Source organism: Cetorhinus maximus, chromosome 18, assembly GCF_964194155.1.
Source record: "Cetorhinus maximus chromosome 18, sCetMax3.hap1.1, whole genome shotgun sequence".
Classification (NCBI taxonomy): domain Eukaryota; kingdom Metazoa; phylum Chordata; class Chondrichthyes; order Lamniformes; family Cetorhinidae; genus Cetorhinus; species Cetorhinus maximus.
Genome location: NC_135896.1, coordinates 42,398,944 through 42,419,222, shown reverse-complemented (window position 1 = coordinate 42,419,222; position 20,279 = coordinate 42,398,944). Strand labels below are relative to the sequence as shown.

General features: G+C 40.2%; 1 protein-coding gene and 1 long non-coding RNA gene across 10 annotated transcripts in view; one reads left to right on the top strand and one right to left on the bottom strand.

Annotated features, from left to right (window-relative positions):
- cep170ba (centrosomal protein 170Ba) overlaps window positions 1-10,610 on the bottom strand; it is a 77,322-nt gene extending 66,712 nt beyond the window's left edge. For 3 of the 7 annotated variants that reach the window (XM_078562509.1, XM_078562513.1, XM_078562512.1), the window contains exons 1-2: window positions 10,495-10,605; window positions 5,386-5,529 (exon numbers count right to left, since the gene is read on the bottom strand). In XM_078562509.1, coding sequence (XP_078418635.1) covers window positions 5,386-5,490 — 105 coding nt within the window. In that variant the 5' untranslated portion in view covers window positions 5,491-5,529; window positions 10,495-10,605. Of the gene's footprint in view, window positions 1-5,385; window positions 5,530-6,745; window positions 6,829-7,116; window positions 7,273-10,494 lie in introns of those variants that run through there. The other 4 variants (XM_078562516.1, XM_078562514.1, XM_078562510.1 and 1 more) reach the window with 4 other exon arrangements.
- The window catches only part of LOC144693108 (uncharacterized), a 90,170-nt gene extending 72,082 nt beyond the window's left edge, over window positions 1-18,088 (top strand). Inside the window, exons 1-2 of one of the 3 annotated variants that reach the window (XR_013579470.1) lie at window positions 7,273-7,372; window positions 17,852-18,088. This is a non-coding gene — a long non-coding RNA (uncharacterized LOC144693108). Of the gene's footprint in view, window positions 1-7,272; window positions 7,373-10,570; window positions 10,701-17,851 lie in introns of those variants that run through there. The other 2 variants (XR_013579472.1, XR_013579469.1) reach the window with 2 other exon arrangements.
- Window positions 18,089-20,279: the final 2,191 nt, after the last annotated feature.

The following is a 20,279-nucleotide window of genomic DNA, read 5'->3' as shown; positions in this document are numbered from 1 at the left end:
TTTTCTAGGAAAATGCTTCTGCAAATGACTCAATACAGAAAAAAATAAATGACTCAGTGGAGCTTTATTTCACTGGAATGGAGTGAAATTTAAGTCATACCAAATGACAACTACAATAGGTTGTGTTATACCTATTGATAGTTACAATCGCAATTTGCAACAGAAGCACCATACTTATCATGCCTAGCTACAATTCAGACATTGCAGCTTGGAGAAACCTCAATCCTACAAAGCTTTGCATGCACCCGCTAAACTTTATGTACGTTATGTATGAGGTGAGAGTAACTGCCCTTGATATCGTGGCAGCATTTTACCGAGCGCGGTATCAAGGAGCCCTAACAAAACCGGAGTCAATGGGAATCAGGGGGAAAGCTCTCCATTTGTTGGAGCCATAGCTAGCACAAAGGAATATGGTTGTGGTTGTTGGGGGTCAACCATCTCAGTTCCAGAACTTCACTGCAAGAGTTCCTCAGGACAGTGTCCTAGGCCCAACCATCTTCAGCTGCTTCATCAATGACATTCCTTCTATCACAAGGGCAGAAGTGGGGATGTTTGCTGATGATTGCAAAATGTTCAGCACCATTTGCAACTCCTCGGATACTGAAGCAGTCCATGTGCAAATGCAGCAAGGCCTGGACAACATTCAGGCTTGGGCTGACAAGTGGCAAGTAACATTCACAACAAACAAGTGCCAAGCAATGACCATCTCAAGGGAGAATCTAACCATTGCCCCTTGACATTCAATGGCCTAACCATTGTTGAATGCTCCATGATCAATATCCTGGGGGTTACCATTGACTAAAGACTGAACCGGACTAGCCGTATAAATACTGTGGCTACAAGAGCAGGTCATAGGCTAGGAATCCTGCAGTAAGTAACTCACCTCGTGATTCCCCAAAGCCTAACCACCATCTATAATGTACAAGTCAGGAGTGTGATGGAATACTCTCCACTTGCCTCGGTGAGTGCAACTCCAACAACACTCAAGAAGCTTGACACTATCCAGGGCAAAACAGCCCAAATGATTGGCACCCCATCCATAAACATTCACTCCTACACCACCGATGCACAGTGGCAGCAGTGTGTGTACGATCTACAAGATGCACTGCAGGAACTCACCAAGGCTCCTTAGACAGCACCTTCTAAACTCACCCTACAATCTAGAAGGACAAGGGCAGCAGATAACATGGGAACACCACCACCTGGAAGTTCTCCTCCAAGCCACTCACCATGCTGATTTGGAAATATATTGCCGTTCCTTCACTATCACTGGGTCAAAATCCTGGAACTCCCTTCTTAACAGCACTCTGGATGTACCTACACACAGGGACTGTAGCGGTTCATGATGACAGCTCACCACCACCTTCTCAAGGGCAATTAGGGATAAGTAATAAATGTTGGCCTAGCCAACACAGCCCACATGCCAGAAATGAAAAAAAATGTTGAATTAGGAACTGGTGATTTCTCAGAGTGTAGATAGGTATCCCTGCTTTCAATTATAAACTTAAGTACAGCTTATTTAAAGTACTCCGGAGAGAGAGATCCAACCAACTCCCAGAAATTGTTTAAAACTCGGCTCAATCATACTGGAATTATACTCCTTATGATGTCAAACTCACTAATTACAAGTTGGCTTCCACTGGACTTCTAAGAACCCTGCAATCTAGGTGGCAGGTCTGAATTAAAAGTTAAGTCACTTCTGCTTTTGAGAATTTGAGACTACTTGGTACTGGTAGATTAACTACTGCTAAAGATATCTGCATTTTTGCAACTCTTGGCACAATTTTTCAATGTAAAAGGGTTCGGAATTTGGGTTGTTCTCCATGTGACCTCCCAAAAGAACAAGCATCATAATAGAAGGGATGACTTATTCTGCTACTTTGATGGTAGTACTCAAATGAGATCCACACTAGGATTCAAATCTTAGACGTACATAAAAAATAATTGTAAAACTAAATAATTGTTGAAGGCTACAACAAAATGTTTGATTAAACTGAATTGAACTTAAATTTGATCCAATTGGGCCACATTTGCCAGACAGCTTTCTCATTTCCAAAGTATTGTACCTAGGAATCAACTCTACTGAGCAATAATTTATAGATGCCAATTATACAATCATTGTCTCAGGGTATTTCTATAATTTTGCTAATTTGACTGTCTCTTATTCACTTTCATCATGACCAAAACATTCAGCCAATATATAATACAACATACTACCAGCCATCCAATAAAATTAATTTGTGAGCGTACTAAAGCACTTATATTTTTAAGCTAACAACAAAGATGGAACAAACATATCTCGTATATGTTTGGTACAGTAATAAGAAACCTACAGCAGATTCTAATGGGAGGCAGAATCTAGGGCTTTGATGTCTTCTATTCAAGCACAATACATGCTTGATTGTTTACATTATCACTTAGTATTTGGGATGTATTTTTAATTTACCATTAAAATGTAGCAATGGGCTTAAGAACCCATATGCACATCAGAACGGCATTTACTTCTGGGACCTCAAATTAAATTCAGCCCAAACTAATGGTATTAAAATTTAATGTCTCTCTCTAATGCCTGAAAAAGTCTGACATAACTCAAGTTTGAGCAGTCTCAATCCAGTTCCCAACAGAAGTGTCTCAACAGCAAAAAAAAAACAGCAGTCCCACAGAGATCACAAGGATGGTTGGTGTGGGAAATAAAATGGTGCTGAGGAGGGCGCTCTTCTGAGGCTGACATATAACTAAGCAGAGCAATTCACATTCTTAGCACAGATTTCATTTCAGCCCTCATCGTACACTACTAATAAGTATTTCACATTCTTTTACTCTTTGCCATTACTTGTTAAGCATTCAACAAAAGCATACAAATATTATTGTCCCCAATACCTCAACCTCCAACCACATCACCTTCCCATGCAACCGCAGAAGGTGCAACACCTGCCCCATTACTTCGCCCCTCCTCACCGTCCAAGGGCCCAAACACTCCTTTCAAGTGAAGCAGCACTTCACCTGCACTTCCTTCAATTTAGTCTACTGCGTTCGCTGCTCCCAATGCGGTCTCCTCTACATTGGAGAGACCAAACGCAGACTGGGTGACCACTTTGTGGAACACCTTCAGTCAGTCCACAAGCATGACCCAGACCTTCCTGTCGCTTGCCATTTCAACACACCGCCCTGCTCATGCCCACATGTCCGTCCTTGGCCTACTGCAATGTTCTAGTGAAGCTCAACGCAAACTGGAGGAACAGCACCTCATCTTCCGATTAGGCACTTTACAGCCTTCCGAACTGAATATTGAGTTCAACAACTTCAGATCAACTCCTCCATCCTCACCCCCTTTTTCTAATAATTATTAGTATATATTTTTTTAATTTTCTCACCCATTTCTATTATTATTTTCAAAATTTATTTCCATCCATTGTTTTATCTCCACCTTTTAGCCTATTTCGATCCCTTCCCCCCACCCCACCCCCACTAAGGCCATCTGTCACTTGCTCTTCCTGCTTTCTACCCTTAATGTCAGCATTAGCACATCCTTTAGCTAATATCACCACCGTCAATGCACCTTTGTTCTTTTGTTTATGACATCTTTGGCAATCTCTCCTTTGCCTCCACCTATCATTTGCCTCTATCCAGCTCCACCTGTCCCACCCCCCTTAAACAGCTTATATTTCACCTCATTTCTTATTCCTCTTTAGTTCTGATGAAGAGTCATATGGACTCGAAACGTTAACTCTGTCTTCCTTTCCACAGATGCTGTCAGACCTGCTGAGTTTTTCCAGCAATTTTTGTTTTTGTTTCAGATTTCCAGTATCCGCAGTATTTTGCTTTTATATTATTGCCCATTTGTTGCTCCATAATAAATTGCCACATCATTACAAAAAAAACTGTAAACACCTTGTGATGCTCTTCATGCTGAACTGGAGAATATGCTGTTAAATATGGATATGAGCATTATACCATGTAACATACAATGTTCGGTTTCACACAGTTGTGTGGAACTTTGTATGTATCTTTGAAAAATTAGCTTCTAATTGATCATCAAGGCAGGTCCTCAGATCAATTTTAGTTAAAAATATAAAAAGTGGCTCCTGAAGTCAATGTCTAATGGTGGGAAGTTTCTCTGAACCATGGAAACAGTTGGTTTACTTACCTCTTATATTTTTTTTTGTATATAAAAGGCAAGACAACAAGCATGCACATGATAAATCCAAAGTAGAATGGACATCTCAGGTGCTCATCAATAGTACAGCAGGCCATAGAGATGGAAGTTTTAAAAAAACTAAAAATAAATGTTCAAAAATGATTCTTATAATTGACACATTCTACCCTTTTCACTTGCTGCTCTTTGTTACAGATGCAAAACAACTTAAAATGTTGTTTCGGCTGCCTGTCTCTAAGAACATACTGGTCAAACAATGCATCCAATGTGTTACAAGAATTCAGAGCAATTACACCTTATAGACGTCAAAGGAATACATATCTACATTCTACTTTACATAGTACATAGTTCTTACAAAACAGCACTTATTCAGCCTTGCTATCAGCAGAAGCTTCATTGTTTTAATAGGCATAAATAGATTTTGGTCATGCAACATACATTATGCTTCATACTGGACTTTCAAAAAGAAATTTTTACCTTCCTTGTAATCCTATGTTTACCCCACTCATATCCTACAATTCATCACCATGGAAATACACAAACTCAATTATAATACTACTTTTGATGTAATTCACCAAAGTGAGAGAGAGTCAGGGCAGGTAGTCATGTTCCATTAAAACAGCACAGCAAGCTCATTTTTAGTTTTGGTAAATAACAGGCCTCACCCTGGTGTACAAAGATATTGACCCCTTGTTATTATTTGATATTTCTGCCAATAAAAACAATCATGAAGAGTTGAAGATACAATATTCTTCTCTTTTGATTTCAAACCAGCACAGGTTCTGTTAAATATATTGAAATAGCATAGTCATTCCCTCTCAGCATTCTGGTTACATTGAAGGCTGCAGTGTGAAATCTATTTGCAAATTCATCCAGAAACATATATTCTCGCCTTACATTGAAAAGTTTAAAACAACCATCATTGCTACAATATTATTTTATTAAACAGAACTTTAATATAAACTGCAATCTTTATTAAGTGCAGCAGTATGTCTAAGTCTTAAGTGATAATAAAAAGGAAACAGAAGAGGGCTAAGTCAGGCTAAGCACACGGATGCACCTCTTTGCAATATTGGTGAAGACAGGGGAGTAGGTCTCCATCCACAGCTTCACAAATAATATTCATTATTTCTAAATGAGCATAAAATTTGTGTTTGCAGTGTGTTTATTTGTGCTCTCTCTGCAGATTATTGTTGCAATTTTTGCACCTGATGACTCAAATGATTTACCTGAAGCATTAGTTCACAGTCCTCTCGTCCAACAAAAATCATCTCTTTAGGGAGTCGGTGGCGAGAGCCACAGCTGCTCACCAGGAACCAAGACGTCACACTCATTCCTGCTGTCTTAGAAACTAATTTCCACAATTTAACATTCTAAACAAAGAGCAAAACACAACAGATATTAGTAATTTGCCATATTTATTTCTTGGAGTTTATGGTTTAAAATAACAATTGAGGCAAAGGGAGAAAGAGGAAACTATTGTCCCTGTGAAATGCAGAAGTAATGAGCAACAGGAATTAATTGCAGTTAATGTTTCATTCAAGATTTTCTATTATTTACACTGTTCACAACACTAAACATGTTGGTCAAAATATGAGCATTTGCTAATTATAAAACAGTCTTTTCAAACTGACTATAAGAAACCCTTCCCACTGTTCTTAAAATTAAATTTCTAATTGCATCATTTATATAATTGTAACCAGGTGTATAATATTTGATACCTGGGAATGATTACATACAGAACGTTATCTTCCAGGGTTCACTTGAAATCACATAGCATATATTTCCATTGAAATTTGTGGGGCAATTTTCAGTACTTTTTACAAGTAGCTGATGTCGTGGTGAACACAAGTATTGGAACATTTGTGCTTTGACTATCCACAGCACATGCAAGTACTGTATTCATAGCATTAAAATAGGTCACCCTCTTGGGTTCCCACCCAGATTCTTTTTTTCAGTTATTTGCCACATGCAACTAAAATAAAACCAGCCATAGCAGATGGAAAACTGCAGCTCACCACTAAATTATTCAAAGCTCCAAAGAAAATGTGATGCTGGTATTTGGCTTTATAGTTTTTGTAAAAAAAAAACCCACATTTCTTATTCAAGCTATTTTAGGTGTTTTTGAATAAAAGTGGGGGTCGAAAATTAAGCTTGTAAACAAAAAAAAAATCGACAAATCTCTCATATATGATATACAATAAGATCTCTGGCTGGATGAATACCCTGTATATATTGCTTATAATGTTTAAATCAATACTAAAAGGAAATGTGTGACTGGATAACGCCGCAAAACCTATGGATTAATATGAAAATCTTCCGGCAAATATAATTCTCGCGAGAATATTGTTAAATTAATGTTTCATTTAATACATGAATATATATATTAAAAAAACCTAAAGATGGGAGTTTCAAAAATACAAATGAAAAATCCAAACCCTCCTGATAAACCGCAGCAAAACCTGCAATCTCAGGTTCCCTGTCGTCCTTTTCTGCACGACGATCTTTCACTAAACATTAAAATAATTAGATGTACGGACAGAGCAATAAATGGCCTTCGCCGTTCAGACAATAACAAGAAGAATTAACCGTCACTCGACAAGAGACGCGCCGCCTCACGCGGGCCGAGCCCCCGCACTCCAATGGAGGCGGCCCCGGCTGACAGGTGATGCTGGATCCCAGGCCCGGGAGCCGGTGACCGCTTTGAACCAGACGGCCGGCCTGCCCGGCACCGGCGACTGGGAGAAAGCCCCGCCAGGGCCGAAAGCTGCGGCAATCGGCAGCACCGACTGACTGCGAGCGGCCCCGACCCGGGGAACCGGCCCCGCCGCCGCCGCCCGCCAGCCCGCCCGCCACACGGGGGACGGAGGGATGGATGGATGGAGGCCGGCCGGGTCGGGTCGGGTCGGGTTGGGCTGGACTGGACTCTGGGCGGCGGTAGCAGCGGAACCGACTCTCACCTTCACGCGGAGACCAGCCACAGACGCCGCTCCCCGCTACCGCCTGCAGCAGTGCCACATCCCCCGGCTCCCTCCCCAGCTTCCTGACGTCAGCCTGTCCCGCACAGCCCAGCACCTGATTCCCGCAGCCAGCCCCGCATTTACACACAGGCAGCTGGGGGTGGGGGGCGGGGGTTAAAAGGAAGCTGGCCAGCCCGGCCCTCACCGCTGTCGTGTGAACTGCCTGAATAATGCTCACATTTACCTGCTGTGTAAGGTACAGAGCCACACACACACGAGTGCTTCTCCCCACACAACACCTCCTTGGTCATGCCTGATCACTGAGTAAAGCGTATGGATGATGCTGTTTCTGTTGTTGGACTTTGCCCTCCAACCACTGTGTTCACGTACACATAATTACACTGGCCAACACCAAGCCCGAATACAATTCAGCGAACACTCCTGGGAATAGTTCCATTCTGCGCAGTCCCCAATGTTTACGTTGGCAATGAAAGGAGGTCTGTCCAAAGGCTGCAGACATTGCTGTGGTGAGATGTCACATCAGTCCTCAATAATTTATTACTCCAGTTCAGCGAATAAGGTCAGAACGCAGAGATTAAAGTTATAAAACCAATGCCAAAGCGACATTGCTAACGGTGCAAATCTTCAATCGACACTAAAATACACATAGATAAACGCAAAAAACTGCGGATGCTGGAAATCCAAAATAAAAATAAAAATACCTGGAAAAACTCAGCAGGTCTGACAGCATATGCGGAGAGGAGCACGGTTAACGTTTCGAGTCGGTATGACTCTTCAACAGAACTAAGTAAAAATAGAAAAGAGGTGAAATATAAACTGATTTAAGGTGGGGGGGGGGGGGGTAGAGCTGGATAGAGGGCCAGTGATAGGTGGAGATAGCCAAAAGATGTCATAGACAAAAGGGCAAAGAGGTGTTGAAGGTGGTGATATTATCTAAGGAATGTGCTAATAGGTGACATTAAGGGTAGAAAGCAGGAGGAGCAAGGTACAGATAGCCCTAGTAGGGGTGGGGTGGGGTGTGAAGGGATGGACATAGGCTAAAAGGTAGAGATAAAACAATGGATGGAAATACATTTAAAAATAATGGAAATAGGTGGGAAAAGAAAAATCTATATAAATTATTGGAAAAAAGGGGGATCGGAAAGGGGGTGGGGATGGAGGAAAGAGTTCATGATCTAAAATTGTTGAACTCAATATTCAGTTCGGAAGGCTGTAAAGTGCCTAGTCGGAAGATGAGGTGCTGTTCCTCCAGTTTGCGTTGAGCTTCACTGGAACAATGCAGCAGGCCAAGGACAGACATGTGGGCATGACAGCAGGGTGGAGTGTTGAAATGGCAAGCGACAGGGCGGTCTGGGTCATGCTTGCGGACAGACCAAAGGTGTTCTGCAAAGCGGTCACCCAGTCTGCCTTTGGTCTCTCCAATGTAGAGGAAACCGCATTGGGAGCAACGAATGCAGTAGATAAATTGAGGGAAGTGCAAGTGAAGCGCTGATTCACCTGAAAGGAGCGTTTGGCCTTCCAGACTGAATATTGAGTTCAACAATTTTAGATCATGAGCTCTTTCCTCCATCCCCACCCCCTTTCCGATCCCCCTTTTTTCCAATAATTTATATAGATTTTTCTTTTCCCACCTATTTCCATTATTTTTAAATGTATTTTCATCCATTGTTTTCTCTCTACCTTTAGCCTATTTCGATCCCTTCCCTTCACCCCACCCAACCCCCACTAGGGCTATTTGTACCTTGCTCGTCCTGCTTTCTACCCTTAATGTCACCATCAGCACATTTCTTAGCTAATATCACCACCTTCAACACCTCTTTGTCCTTTTGTCTATGACATCTTTTGGCTATCTCCACCTATCACTGGCCCTCTATCCAGCTCTACCACCGCCCCCCCCCCCCCCCCCCCACCTTAAACCAGTTTATATTTCACCTCTTTTCTATTTTTACTTAGTTCTGTTGAAGAGTCATACGGACTCGAAACGTTAACCGTGCTCCTCTCCGCATATGCTGTCAGACCTGCTGAGTTTTTCCAGGTATTTTTATTTTTATTTTTGACTAAAATACACATCATACCCAATAGCATCTGAAAGGATAGAGTATTTTTGTAGTTGGCTGTTTTGTTTAAAAAAAACACAAATTAGATCTATCTTGTTTGAGCCAACTCTATTAAGCAAGCCACTTAGAAATCATGACAAAGACCACGAGTATGCTGAAAGTTGATTATATTTTCTCTGACCTGAAAAAATACTATACTCATGTTGTATTTTATACATTCTATCATCCGTTGAAGGTATTCGAAACTTGAGAATAAAAACTACCAGTTCTACTTGTTTTTCTGCATCAGTGCCCCAAGCCTCGTTGTGCCTCATTCTCCAATACAACTACCGTCCAAACTGAACTTGGATAAACTGGAAATCTTCCGTTGATTAGATTGTTTAACTTTGGCTTTAATCGCCAGAGTATCTTCTATTTATGTTACAGCTTGGTAACTTTCTGATACTGTACACACAAAGGTGAGATGATCACATTCATACCTCATCGGGTGTGCATTATATCAGAGCTGAGGCGTTGTATACCATAAAGTATATATGAAAACTTCTAATTCTAATGATAGAGTATGGAGTTATTTAACTAACTATCCTTAATAAAGTGTCAAGTCACAAGTTTGACATAATAATGCCTTTCACGGGTTATTCCCCCCACCTGAAGTCCTCACGTCGGTGTAATAACAATTCCAATTCCACAATATAAATGCTGGAAAAACTCCGCAGATCTGACGGCATCTGTGGATAGGAAAACGGTTAACGTTTCAGGTCCAATACGGCTCTTCTTCCGAAACGTTAGCTGTTTTCCTCTCCACAGATGCTGCCAAGACCTGTCGAGTTTTTCCAACATCTTCTGTTTTCATTTCAGATTTTCAGCATCCGCAGTATTTTGCTTTTATAATTGCACAATGTTCTCTTAAGGGCAGGCAGAGGTTTCCCGTACAAAATGTTGGAACTGACGCATCTTGTTCCGCGCAGCACATTGGTCGCCTTAAAATAAATTCTACCCTGAAATTAAGGTTTTCAAAATGTAAGCGTTTTGAGGCCACTGCTTCAGAATACCATGAAAATTAGACCTTTGGCATAGACGCTGGCTTCAACATGTGCTACTCTGCAATCAATGGCTTGCCTAGTGAGAGGAAGTGCTGCTTAAGAAGCCGATGCAGACAGATGTCTGTCCTCACACAAGTATAAGAAAACCGAAGTCAATTTAACACAAGCGCAAGAATTCCAAATGATGCCCTGAAATTGGGGTGGGGGGCCGTGTAGTGATATACACCGTCATGAAATATTACATCTTGTAAACTTACCAGCCTCGAAGCTCGCTAATCGTTTTCCTCTGTGTTAAAATTGTTGGCCTGGGAATGACTTTTTTTTTTGTGGAACCAGTTTTCTTGTGATGATCTAATGAAGTTCCACCCAGTTGTACATTAAAAAGGGAGCGGCCTTCGTCGCAGGGAGAGAGTGAAAGGCGAACAGTATTCTCATTCAAAACTTCAGCAAAGGCTTTCCTTGTGTAAGCCTCCCACCTGGAAGCGGGGTGGGGGGCGATAGGTTTACCTTAATGAATATTTATCCCAGGTATTTTGAAACAATACTTTTCAAACTTTTCCGTGCGGTGAATCCTTCCCCCAACATCTAACTCAGTTGTTTAAGAAAGGTGTGTGAAAGAGAAACCAGGAAATTATAGACTTATTAGTCTGACACTTGCTGTGGGGAAATTATTGGAATCTATAATTAAAGGCAGAGGATTAGAGTTTCCGTTAGCGCAAAAAATGCGGAAACTCAAGCATAACGTATATTAACCATAAATTGAGTTTCTCCGATCTTTGATCCTGGTTTTAAAATCGTTTTACCTGACGCTGGCCACGCCCCCCATACTAAAACAGGGAGGAATGGTGAGTTTCTGAGGATTGCAGCCATTCGAGGAGGGTTTTCAAAATACTTAGTTCTGTTGAACCAGGTATTTGTATTTTTATTTTTATTTTTGTTTTGTCTTCAAAATGACCTCGTTTTATACAGCGCCCATGCACCAACAGGCACATTTTTAAAGCCTTAACGTATTAAAATATTTAAATGACTAAGAAACCGGTTAGTGTGCACCAATGAAACGAGAACATGATTCAGTATAGCTTTTAAGCTATTTTCAGTAATGTTTAAATCAGGTTAATTACAATTGGAGGATTAAGCACTCATTATTTTTGTACTAAACCTATTTTCAGCTGTATTAAAGGGAACCGAATTACCACTACTAAATACATCAATGAATATTTTTAATGCAGAGAAAAACATTCAAACAATTACAGTACATTCCATTACATTGTCCGATTGCACTGGTTCATGGGAAATTTTATGGCCCAAATTTTCCAGTCTCCGGACGACAGCAATAGATGCCCGTCAGGACCTCGTGGAAGGCCTGATACACAGACCTACATAGGGATTGCCCGGGAAGTTTAAACTTCTGATGGGCAATCCTTTGCTGCCTGGGACCCTGCATGAGTGTCTCCAATTCTGAGCTAGGGTCAGAGACTTGGGCTAGATCCACGCCACTTACTTTGATAGTTACCCAAGAAATGTTAAGAGATTTTAAACATTTATCCCACCTACCCACATCACCAACTCAACCACCTACCCATGTACTCACCCACCTATCCACCTCACCCATTCACTCATCCATTCAATCAGTTACCCACTCAACCACACACTGATCCATTCACTAACTCACACTCATTCATTATAACACTGGACTTTTAAGTACTTGCCAGAACACACCAGCTAGTGCCATAAAAAGGGGACATGTCCTCTTGTTCCCTCAACTCTACTCCACTTGCTGGAGTTAAACGGGAGACGCTGCACATTTCTTCTTCAGCAATGCGCAGTAGCATTGGATCAAGAAAATCTTCGTGGGCAGCGGCAATGAATCACAGAATTACAGGATTGTTACAGTGCAGAAGGAGGCCATTCACCCCATCCTGTCTGCGCCAGCTCTCTGAGCATTTTAACTTAGTGCCAATCCCCTGCCTTTTCCATGTAACCCTGCACATTGTTTCTATTTAACTAATAATCCAATGCCCTCTTGAAGGCTTCAGTTGAACCTGCCGCCACCACACTGCCAGGCACTGCATTCCAAACCCTAACTACTCGCTGTATGAAAAAAACATTTTCTCACCTTGCATTTGCTTCTTTTGCAAAACTCCTTAAAAATGTGCCTTCTGGTTCTCGATCCATTTATGAGCAGGAACAGTTTCTCCCTATCTATTCTGTCCGGACCCCTCATGATTTTGAAAACTTCTATCAAGTCTCCTCTTAGCTTTTTCCTCTCCAAGGAAAACAGTCCCAACTTCTCCAATCTTTCCTCATAACTGAAATGTCTCATCTCTGGAGCCATTCTCATAAACCTCTTTGCACCCTCTCGAATGCGTTCATATCCTTCCTATAGTGTGGTGCCCAGAACGCCCGCTGAGGTCTAACCAGTGTTTTATATAAGTTCATCATAACCTCCCTGCTCTTGTACTCTATGCCCCTATTAATGAAGCCTAGAATACTGTTTGCTGTAGAAACAGCTCCATCTATCTGACCTGTCCCTTTAATGACTTATGTACATATACACCCAGGTCTCTCTGCTCTTGCACGCTTGTTAGAATAGTATCCTTTATTTTATACAGTCTCTCCATGTTCTTCATACCAAAGTGTATCACCTCACACTTCTCCACGTTGAACTTCATCTGCCACTGTCTGCCCACTCCACCAATGTGTTAATGTCCTTTTGAAGTTCTACACTGTCCTCCTCACAGTTTACAAATCTCCCAAGTTTTGCGTCATCCATAAACTTTGAAACTGTGCCCTGCTCACCAAGATCTAGATCATTTATATATATATCGGGAAAAGCAAGAGTCCCAATACCGACCTCTGGGGCACTCCACTACAAACCATCTTCCAGCCTGAAAAATACCCATTAACCATTGCACTGTTTCCTGTCCTTCAGCCAATTTTGTATCCATTATGTGCTGTGCACAGCATTGTTGCTGACCGGAAGATTCAGGCCTATGTTTGTGATTCTGCAAATGCATCTGAGCAGAAACTTGCGCTATAATCTAATCAGCGCAATTTCAAGCACGATTTGTGCCCAATTCATCAATTTATTTTGCCCAATTTATTTGTGCCCAACTGTGCCCAAAGCAGAGTGACTGAGCACATAGAGAAACTTATTCTGATTATAGAGAGCCAACTGGGATTTGCAACAGGATGATCATATGTAACAAGCCTAACTGAGGTTTTGTGAGAAGGTAACTAATGTAGTAGACAGGGGAATGTCAATAGATGTGGTTTATGCGGACTCCCAGAGGCATTTGATAAGACATAAGATACTGCAGCTAAAGTTAAAGCTCATTAAATTGTAGGTGACTTTTTGTCTTTGTTAGGTGGTAGAATACAGAAAGTAGAACCAATAGGCATCTACTCAAAGTGACTTGTATCCCACAAGGATCTGTGCTAGGGACTCAAGTGTTCACTATATTTGTTAATGACATAGGCAATAGAAAGTTATTTAACTATGTTTGCCAAACACACAAAGATTGGTGGTACATTCAGTGTCGTAGACAGGAACATAAAATTACAAAGAAACATTGATAGATTAAGTGAATGGGAAAATCTGTGGCAGATGGATTTCAATACAGGTAAGTGTGAGATCATCCACTTTGGACTAATAAAGGGTCAATCCCAGTACTTTTTAAATGACAGGAAGCCAGATACAGCATAGGTCCAAAAAGATTTAGGGGTCCATAAACACAGGTCACTAAAGTGCAGTGGTCAGGTACAAATAATAATCAAAAAGGCGAATGGAATGTTAGTCTTTATATATACTTGGTTAGAGTACAAAGCAAAGGAAGTTTTGTTACAGTTATACAAAACCTTGATATGACCACATCTGGAGTACTATGTACAATTCTGGGCACTGCACCTTAGAAAGGAAGGATATATTGGCTTTGGAAGGTCTGCAGTGCAGATTCACCAGAATGTTACCAGGGCTCCATGGCTTAGATTATGAAAAGAGATTAAGTAAGCGAGGCTTGTAATCCATGGAATATAAAAGGTTAAATGGTGATTTGATTGAGGATTTTTGAAATAGATTGACGGGGAAGAAAGAACCTTTTTCTGATGGGAGGGAGTCCAGGAGAAGGGAACGGAACCTTAAAATCAGAGTGAGGCCATTCAGGAGAGAAGCTAGGAAACAGTTCTTCATACAAAGGTTTGCAGAAGTGTGGAGCTCTCTCCCACAAGAAGCAGTAAATAATACCTCAATTCGTTATTGGATCTTGTAATGGGGAATGAACCAGAGCAGGTAAGAGAAGTAAAAATACGGAGCATCTAGGCAATAGTGGCTATTATGTAATACACTTTAAGATGATGATAACAAAGAACTTTATGATAAAAATCCTCAAATTAATATATTGGAGAAAATCTGATTGTGTGGGGCTGAAAATAGAACTTGGGAAAATAAAATAGGCAACTATATTAGCAAACAGAAATGTAGACAACAATGGGAAATATTTAGAATGGTGTTCAACAGAGTGCAGGGAAAATATATTCTGCTAAAAGGAAAGAACGAACTAAACACTCGAGGGACTCCATGGACGAATACAAACATAAGGGAACAATTGAGGATTAGGAAAGAGGCATATATTAAGTACATAGACAGCAGAGGAGTGCATTCCAAGAGAGAATATGGAGAGATTAAGAGAGAAGTTAAAAGAGGAACAATTAAATTATCAAGGAACATAAAACAAAAGAATAAAATATTCTACAGGCACATCAATAAAAAAGGAAGACCGTGATGGGAAGAGATAGGCAGGATAACACCACAAGGAACAATAGTGGGATGGCAGAAATATTAAATAAATATTTCACCTTGGTATTTACCAGGGAGATAGAATGAGTAGACATGACATTGAATAATGAGATGAGTAACAAGATAAATGCATTTAAAATAAAATGGGGATGTATTGAATAAACTAAACAAACTCAAAAAGAGGATAAAGCTCCTGGTCTGGATGGATTGCATCCACATGTTTTAAAAGAATCTGGGGAGGACACAGCAGAGGCATTACTACTCATATTTAATCATTTCTTGGAAGAAAGGTGGAGTGCTAGAGCACTAGCAGATAACTAATGTATTTTCTATATTAATGAAGAGGGACAGAACATGTCCAGGGAATTATAGACCTGTCATCTTACCATCAGTGTAGGAAAAATAATGGAATCATTCCTAAAGAAGAGAATAAAAGAAAATCTAGAATTGAAAAATATTAAAATAGTCAGCCTGGATTTCATATGGGAAAATCTTGCTAAGCCAATTTTATTGATCTTTTTGAGGAGGCAACAAAGAAATTACACAAGGTAATGCAGAAGATGTAATTTAGCTGATAATCAAAACGTGTTCGATAAGGTGCCACATAATAGACAATGTGGAGTCAGGGGACAAGTGGTAGAATTGCTAGTTGGCTTCAAGACAGAAAGCAGAGAGTGGGAATAAAGGGTAGTTGTTCAGAGTGGCAGAAGGTGGGAAGTGGTATTTCACAAAGGTCAGTGCTGGGACCAATTTACATTAACAATTTGGACTTTGGAATCAAACCACAATTTCTAGATGACACCCATGTTTATAGTACATGCTTATTATCTGAATTCTCTCCTTCCTTATTTCCATAGATTAATATCATAACAAATGTACCCTATGTTTTTTGTAGTGCACGACCGATTTGTTTAAGCGTGTAGGTCCTTTAAATTATTTGCACAGGCATGCACGTGTGGTAACTTGAAGGGGTCAATTTGTGTGCTGGTCGTGCAGGAACCTTTGGGTTTTGCAGCTTAGAGGGAACATTGCTCTTAATTCAACTTTGAAGATTGCAAAACATTATTTCTTTGACCACATTTTTCTTTTTTGACATTACAAAAGTCACTAACATTATTTCAAAAGTATTTCATTGGCTGTAAAGCACTTTGGGACATCCTGAGGGGAAATGTTAAGCATTATTTTGTATTGTTTTGTTTAAACACTGGACTACAATGTGCCTGGGCGGTTGAAAGATCTCATATTCCCATAGGGGTTACTAATCTTTGTCTATAACTAAGAAGATATGAAGGCGATGTCTCTGACTAGAAGTTTGACTTTTTTATTGTAATTGGTAATGGATATCACTGAATGTTAATCTCATTTGTAGCTCTTGAACAATGAGTTCTCCCAAGATATGTCTGATGCACAAAATATTGCAAATCTCCCCTTTGTTCCTTCCAAAACTGGTTTTACTTTTAATACCTGTTCTCAAAAGGAATCTGGATCAGGCATCTCCAGACATAATGAACCATCACCTGGCATGCTGCCATTTTAATTACATTGAGTTTATGTTACAGTCATTGACATACTTCTGACACCTGAGGAGTTTTATTACTTTACTAATGGATCTCCAGTGATCTTGCTCACTGTAAGTCTGTGGTTTCACTGTTTTACAACACTGTTTACACAATGCAGGGATAACATCAAGGACACAGGTTTAAAGTAATTGACTATCTTAAATCCTATTATTATTAATTATCATTTTGGGATTGTATTGGTGCTTTGAGAGTTAAATTTAACGTTCCTTTTTTTTCTCTAGTGTTTATTTTTACTAATTTACCTACATATTTAGTTTTATTGCCTTACAATTATTAAAGGAGAGAATACAAACAAAATTATATGCCAGATTGCTATTTGGGATTAGATAGCTAGTATTTAGTAGTATTAGATAGGAGGAGTGAGTTCAATGGACTTTGGGGGCACCACTGTGTTATGATAGCAATGGTAACACTTTAAGGGGATCCTGGGGTTTGGGGGTGAGGTCCTGAAGTTTTAGAAAACTGCAGAGTAACTGCCAGATTATTGCAGTATAAGGAGTCCAGTGTTGTTATTCCACAATGGAGGCAAACTGAAGTTTGATAGAACAATTGAGGATGAACCTGAGGTTTGGTGCAACTAAGAGTTGGATCTGTGATTTGGCTCAATGATTCCAGGTCACTGTCCAAAGAAGACACAACGTAGATCTGACAACATTGGGTGAAGACGATTCTATGCTTGGCAATACTAGTTTGTGACTTTCTAAGAGTTATTTGTGAGCATAGAATTTGGTATTCTGAAATTGGTTCCTACATGCATATCCCTGTGTTCCTACATGTATATCTCTCTTTCTGCTTCACAGCTGTAACAAAATGTAAATATTCTAATTATTAACAGTAAAAACAACTAATAAATAGAACTCATTTTCTTTTCAAAATTCAACCAATTTTTTAAAATGTAAAAAATTGAAATTAGAATGGAAAAGCATACTATTTCCCTTTTCACTGGCCCTCTGTATCACAACTGTCAGTAATTAGAGTGTTTTACCTTTTATAACTGTCAAAAAATACATGTGATAATCAAGCGATAATTAATAATTGTTTCCTTCAAAATTCAACTTTTTGTGGAGATTTAACTCAAATTACAATTAAATAATATCTTTCTCAGCGTAATGACCTTTCTGATGAATATAGAACATAAACATGAGCTACTACAGGTGAGGAATCAGGGGTAGTTCATTTCTTTTAAAAGAGACATTATAAACTTTGTCCAGAATAAAGTCTTTGCTGTTTGTTCTTTAGATTTTCTTCAAATAATTTGGGAAAGTGATCCTAATACAAACTTCTGGAAGCTTGGCTTCTGAATAATACTGATGCATCATGGGAAATGTTGCACATAGGACGATCTGCCATTAGTTAATATTTCACAGACCTGGATCAAAATATCAAGTCCAAGCCTAGGCAAGAGACAGAGAGCTTCAAGTAAAAACTTTAATGAATGTATTAAACCACTTAAATAAAATTTAATGGATAAAGTTAGACCCGTTATTGTGATAAAATGTAACTGCTGGATGTTTTATTTTGTCCAAATCTTTATTTTGCACTTTATAATTTTCAGTTAATGAGAGAAAAGGACAGATGAAATATTTGCAAAAAATATTTTGGATGAAGTGGTGGGAGCTGTGGCAAAAACGTCAAAAAGCTAACATTGAAATGTAACACAAAAGTGTGAACAAAGGGAGTGTTTACATAGTAGTTTTTAAATTCAGTCTGTGACCCATTTACAAATTTAATATACTATACATGGAGGTTACCATTGACCAGAAACTTAACTGGACCAGCCATAGAAATACTATGGCTGCAGTAGCTGGTCAGAGGCTGGGAATTCTGCAGTGAGTAACTCACTTCCTGACTCCCCAAAGTCTGTCCGGCATCTACAAGGCCAAAGTCAAAAGTGTGATCGAATACTCTCCACTTGCCCAGATGAACGCAGGTCCAACAAGCTCAACACCATCCAGGACAAAGCCGCCTGCTTGATCATCAGCCCATTCACCACCTTAATCATTCACTCCCTCTACCACCAGCGGACAGTGGCAGCAGTGTACAATATCTACAAGATGCACTACAGCAACTCTTCAAGGTTTCTTTGACAGCACCTTCCAAATCTGTGACCTCTACCACCTAGAAGGGCAAAGACAGCAGGTATATGGAAATGCCACCACCTGCAAGAGCTCACCCCCCCCCCCTCCCCAAAAGCTACACATCATCCTGACTTGGACCTATGTCATCATTCCTTCACTGTCCCTGGGTCAAAATGCCCTCCTTAACAGAACTGTTGTTCCTACACCACATGGGCTGCACCGCATGGTTCAAGAAGGCGGCTCGCCAACACCCTCTCAAGGGCAATTAGGGATGGGCAACAAATGCTGGCCTTGCAGCGAGACTCACATCCCATGACAGAATAAAAATAAAGTTATTAGTTTGTTTCAGTATCAGAGTGCGTAACCTGAAAATCTTAAAAAATGGTTAGTCAGAAGAAACTGGAATTTCCCTGGACCAATCAACATTCTAAAGGTGAATACAAAATGTTGTGTCACCTGAGTTGTAGAATTGTCCCCTCGGAAACTTTAGGTCAAACATTCATCAATCTGTAAGACATCACCCATTTTCTTTTTCAGTGTTTAATCATCACCTAGCAGTCAGTCACATTAGAGCCAAAGAGTGGTTCTGATTGGCTAAAATAGCATAATCAATCTGTAGTTAATAACGCATTAGAATGGGGATTAGCATGATATAAGCATGATTAACATGATATTAGCATGATTTGTTTCCACATTTGTTTCCACATAAAGCAATGAGTGGGTCAACAATCATGGTACAATAGTTAAAAATGCTTTAGGTATTATGCTTGCCTATAGTGGAAGTGTGATAAACTTGACGGAAAATAGAACTAACACTGAACAAAGGTGTATGCAACTTAAACTGACAAAGTAAGCAACTTCTAGACATGCTAAGTATTTACCTGTAAAGTTTCATTCCACTTTGACAGCCGTTATGGAATCCATTTTTTTCTGTGTCCCTGTGTGCCAAATTAGCAGATGATGGTGATTGTAACAGTTAAGTTACAGGATGTTCCACTGCTTGTTACATTTGTTCCTGCCTAGTAACAAGGTTACCTAGTAACTCATGTTTTGATAGGTTACCAGACCAGATCAGTTGAAGGGTCAGTGAGCAGTCAGTATTTTGGTAAGTCAGCCAGCAGATGTCCCAGCTGAGGGACACTGACAAGGGACAGCAACAGGTTCCAGATAAGTTAACAGAAAGGAGCAGAGAAACTGGCTCCAAGTTAGAGAAATTGCTGCAGGGAGCAGGCTTCAAGTGAAATTGGCTTGAGAGAAGCCTGGAAGATCCATAAAGGCAGTCAAAGGTTGGTGACTCCATGCTATGGGCCGCTGGAGCAACGGTACCCCTTTGGAGCAATGGTGTTTGCTTGGTGCGGCTGAAGATCTGAAATTGTGCTTGTAAGTTGATGCTTGAGTGTACTCAGGAATCCAGGGAAATGGAATCTTGGAAGGTGACATTGAAGCCCTACAAGATTGGCCATCATTGAAGCTGTCTGATTTGGAGTGACATTCAGAGGGAATTCCAAGCCAAGATCGTCAAAGGTGAAGATTGGAAACCTTTTGAGAAAGACAGAGTTTCAGTGAGATTGGTTGACTCACAGCGTGAG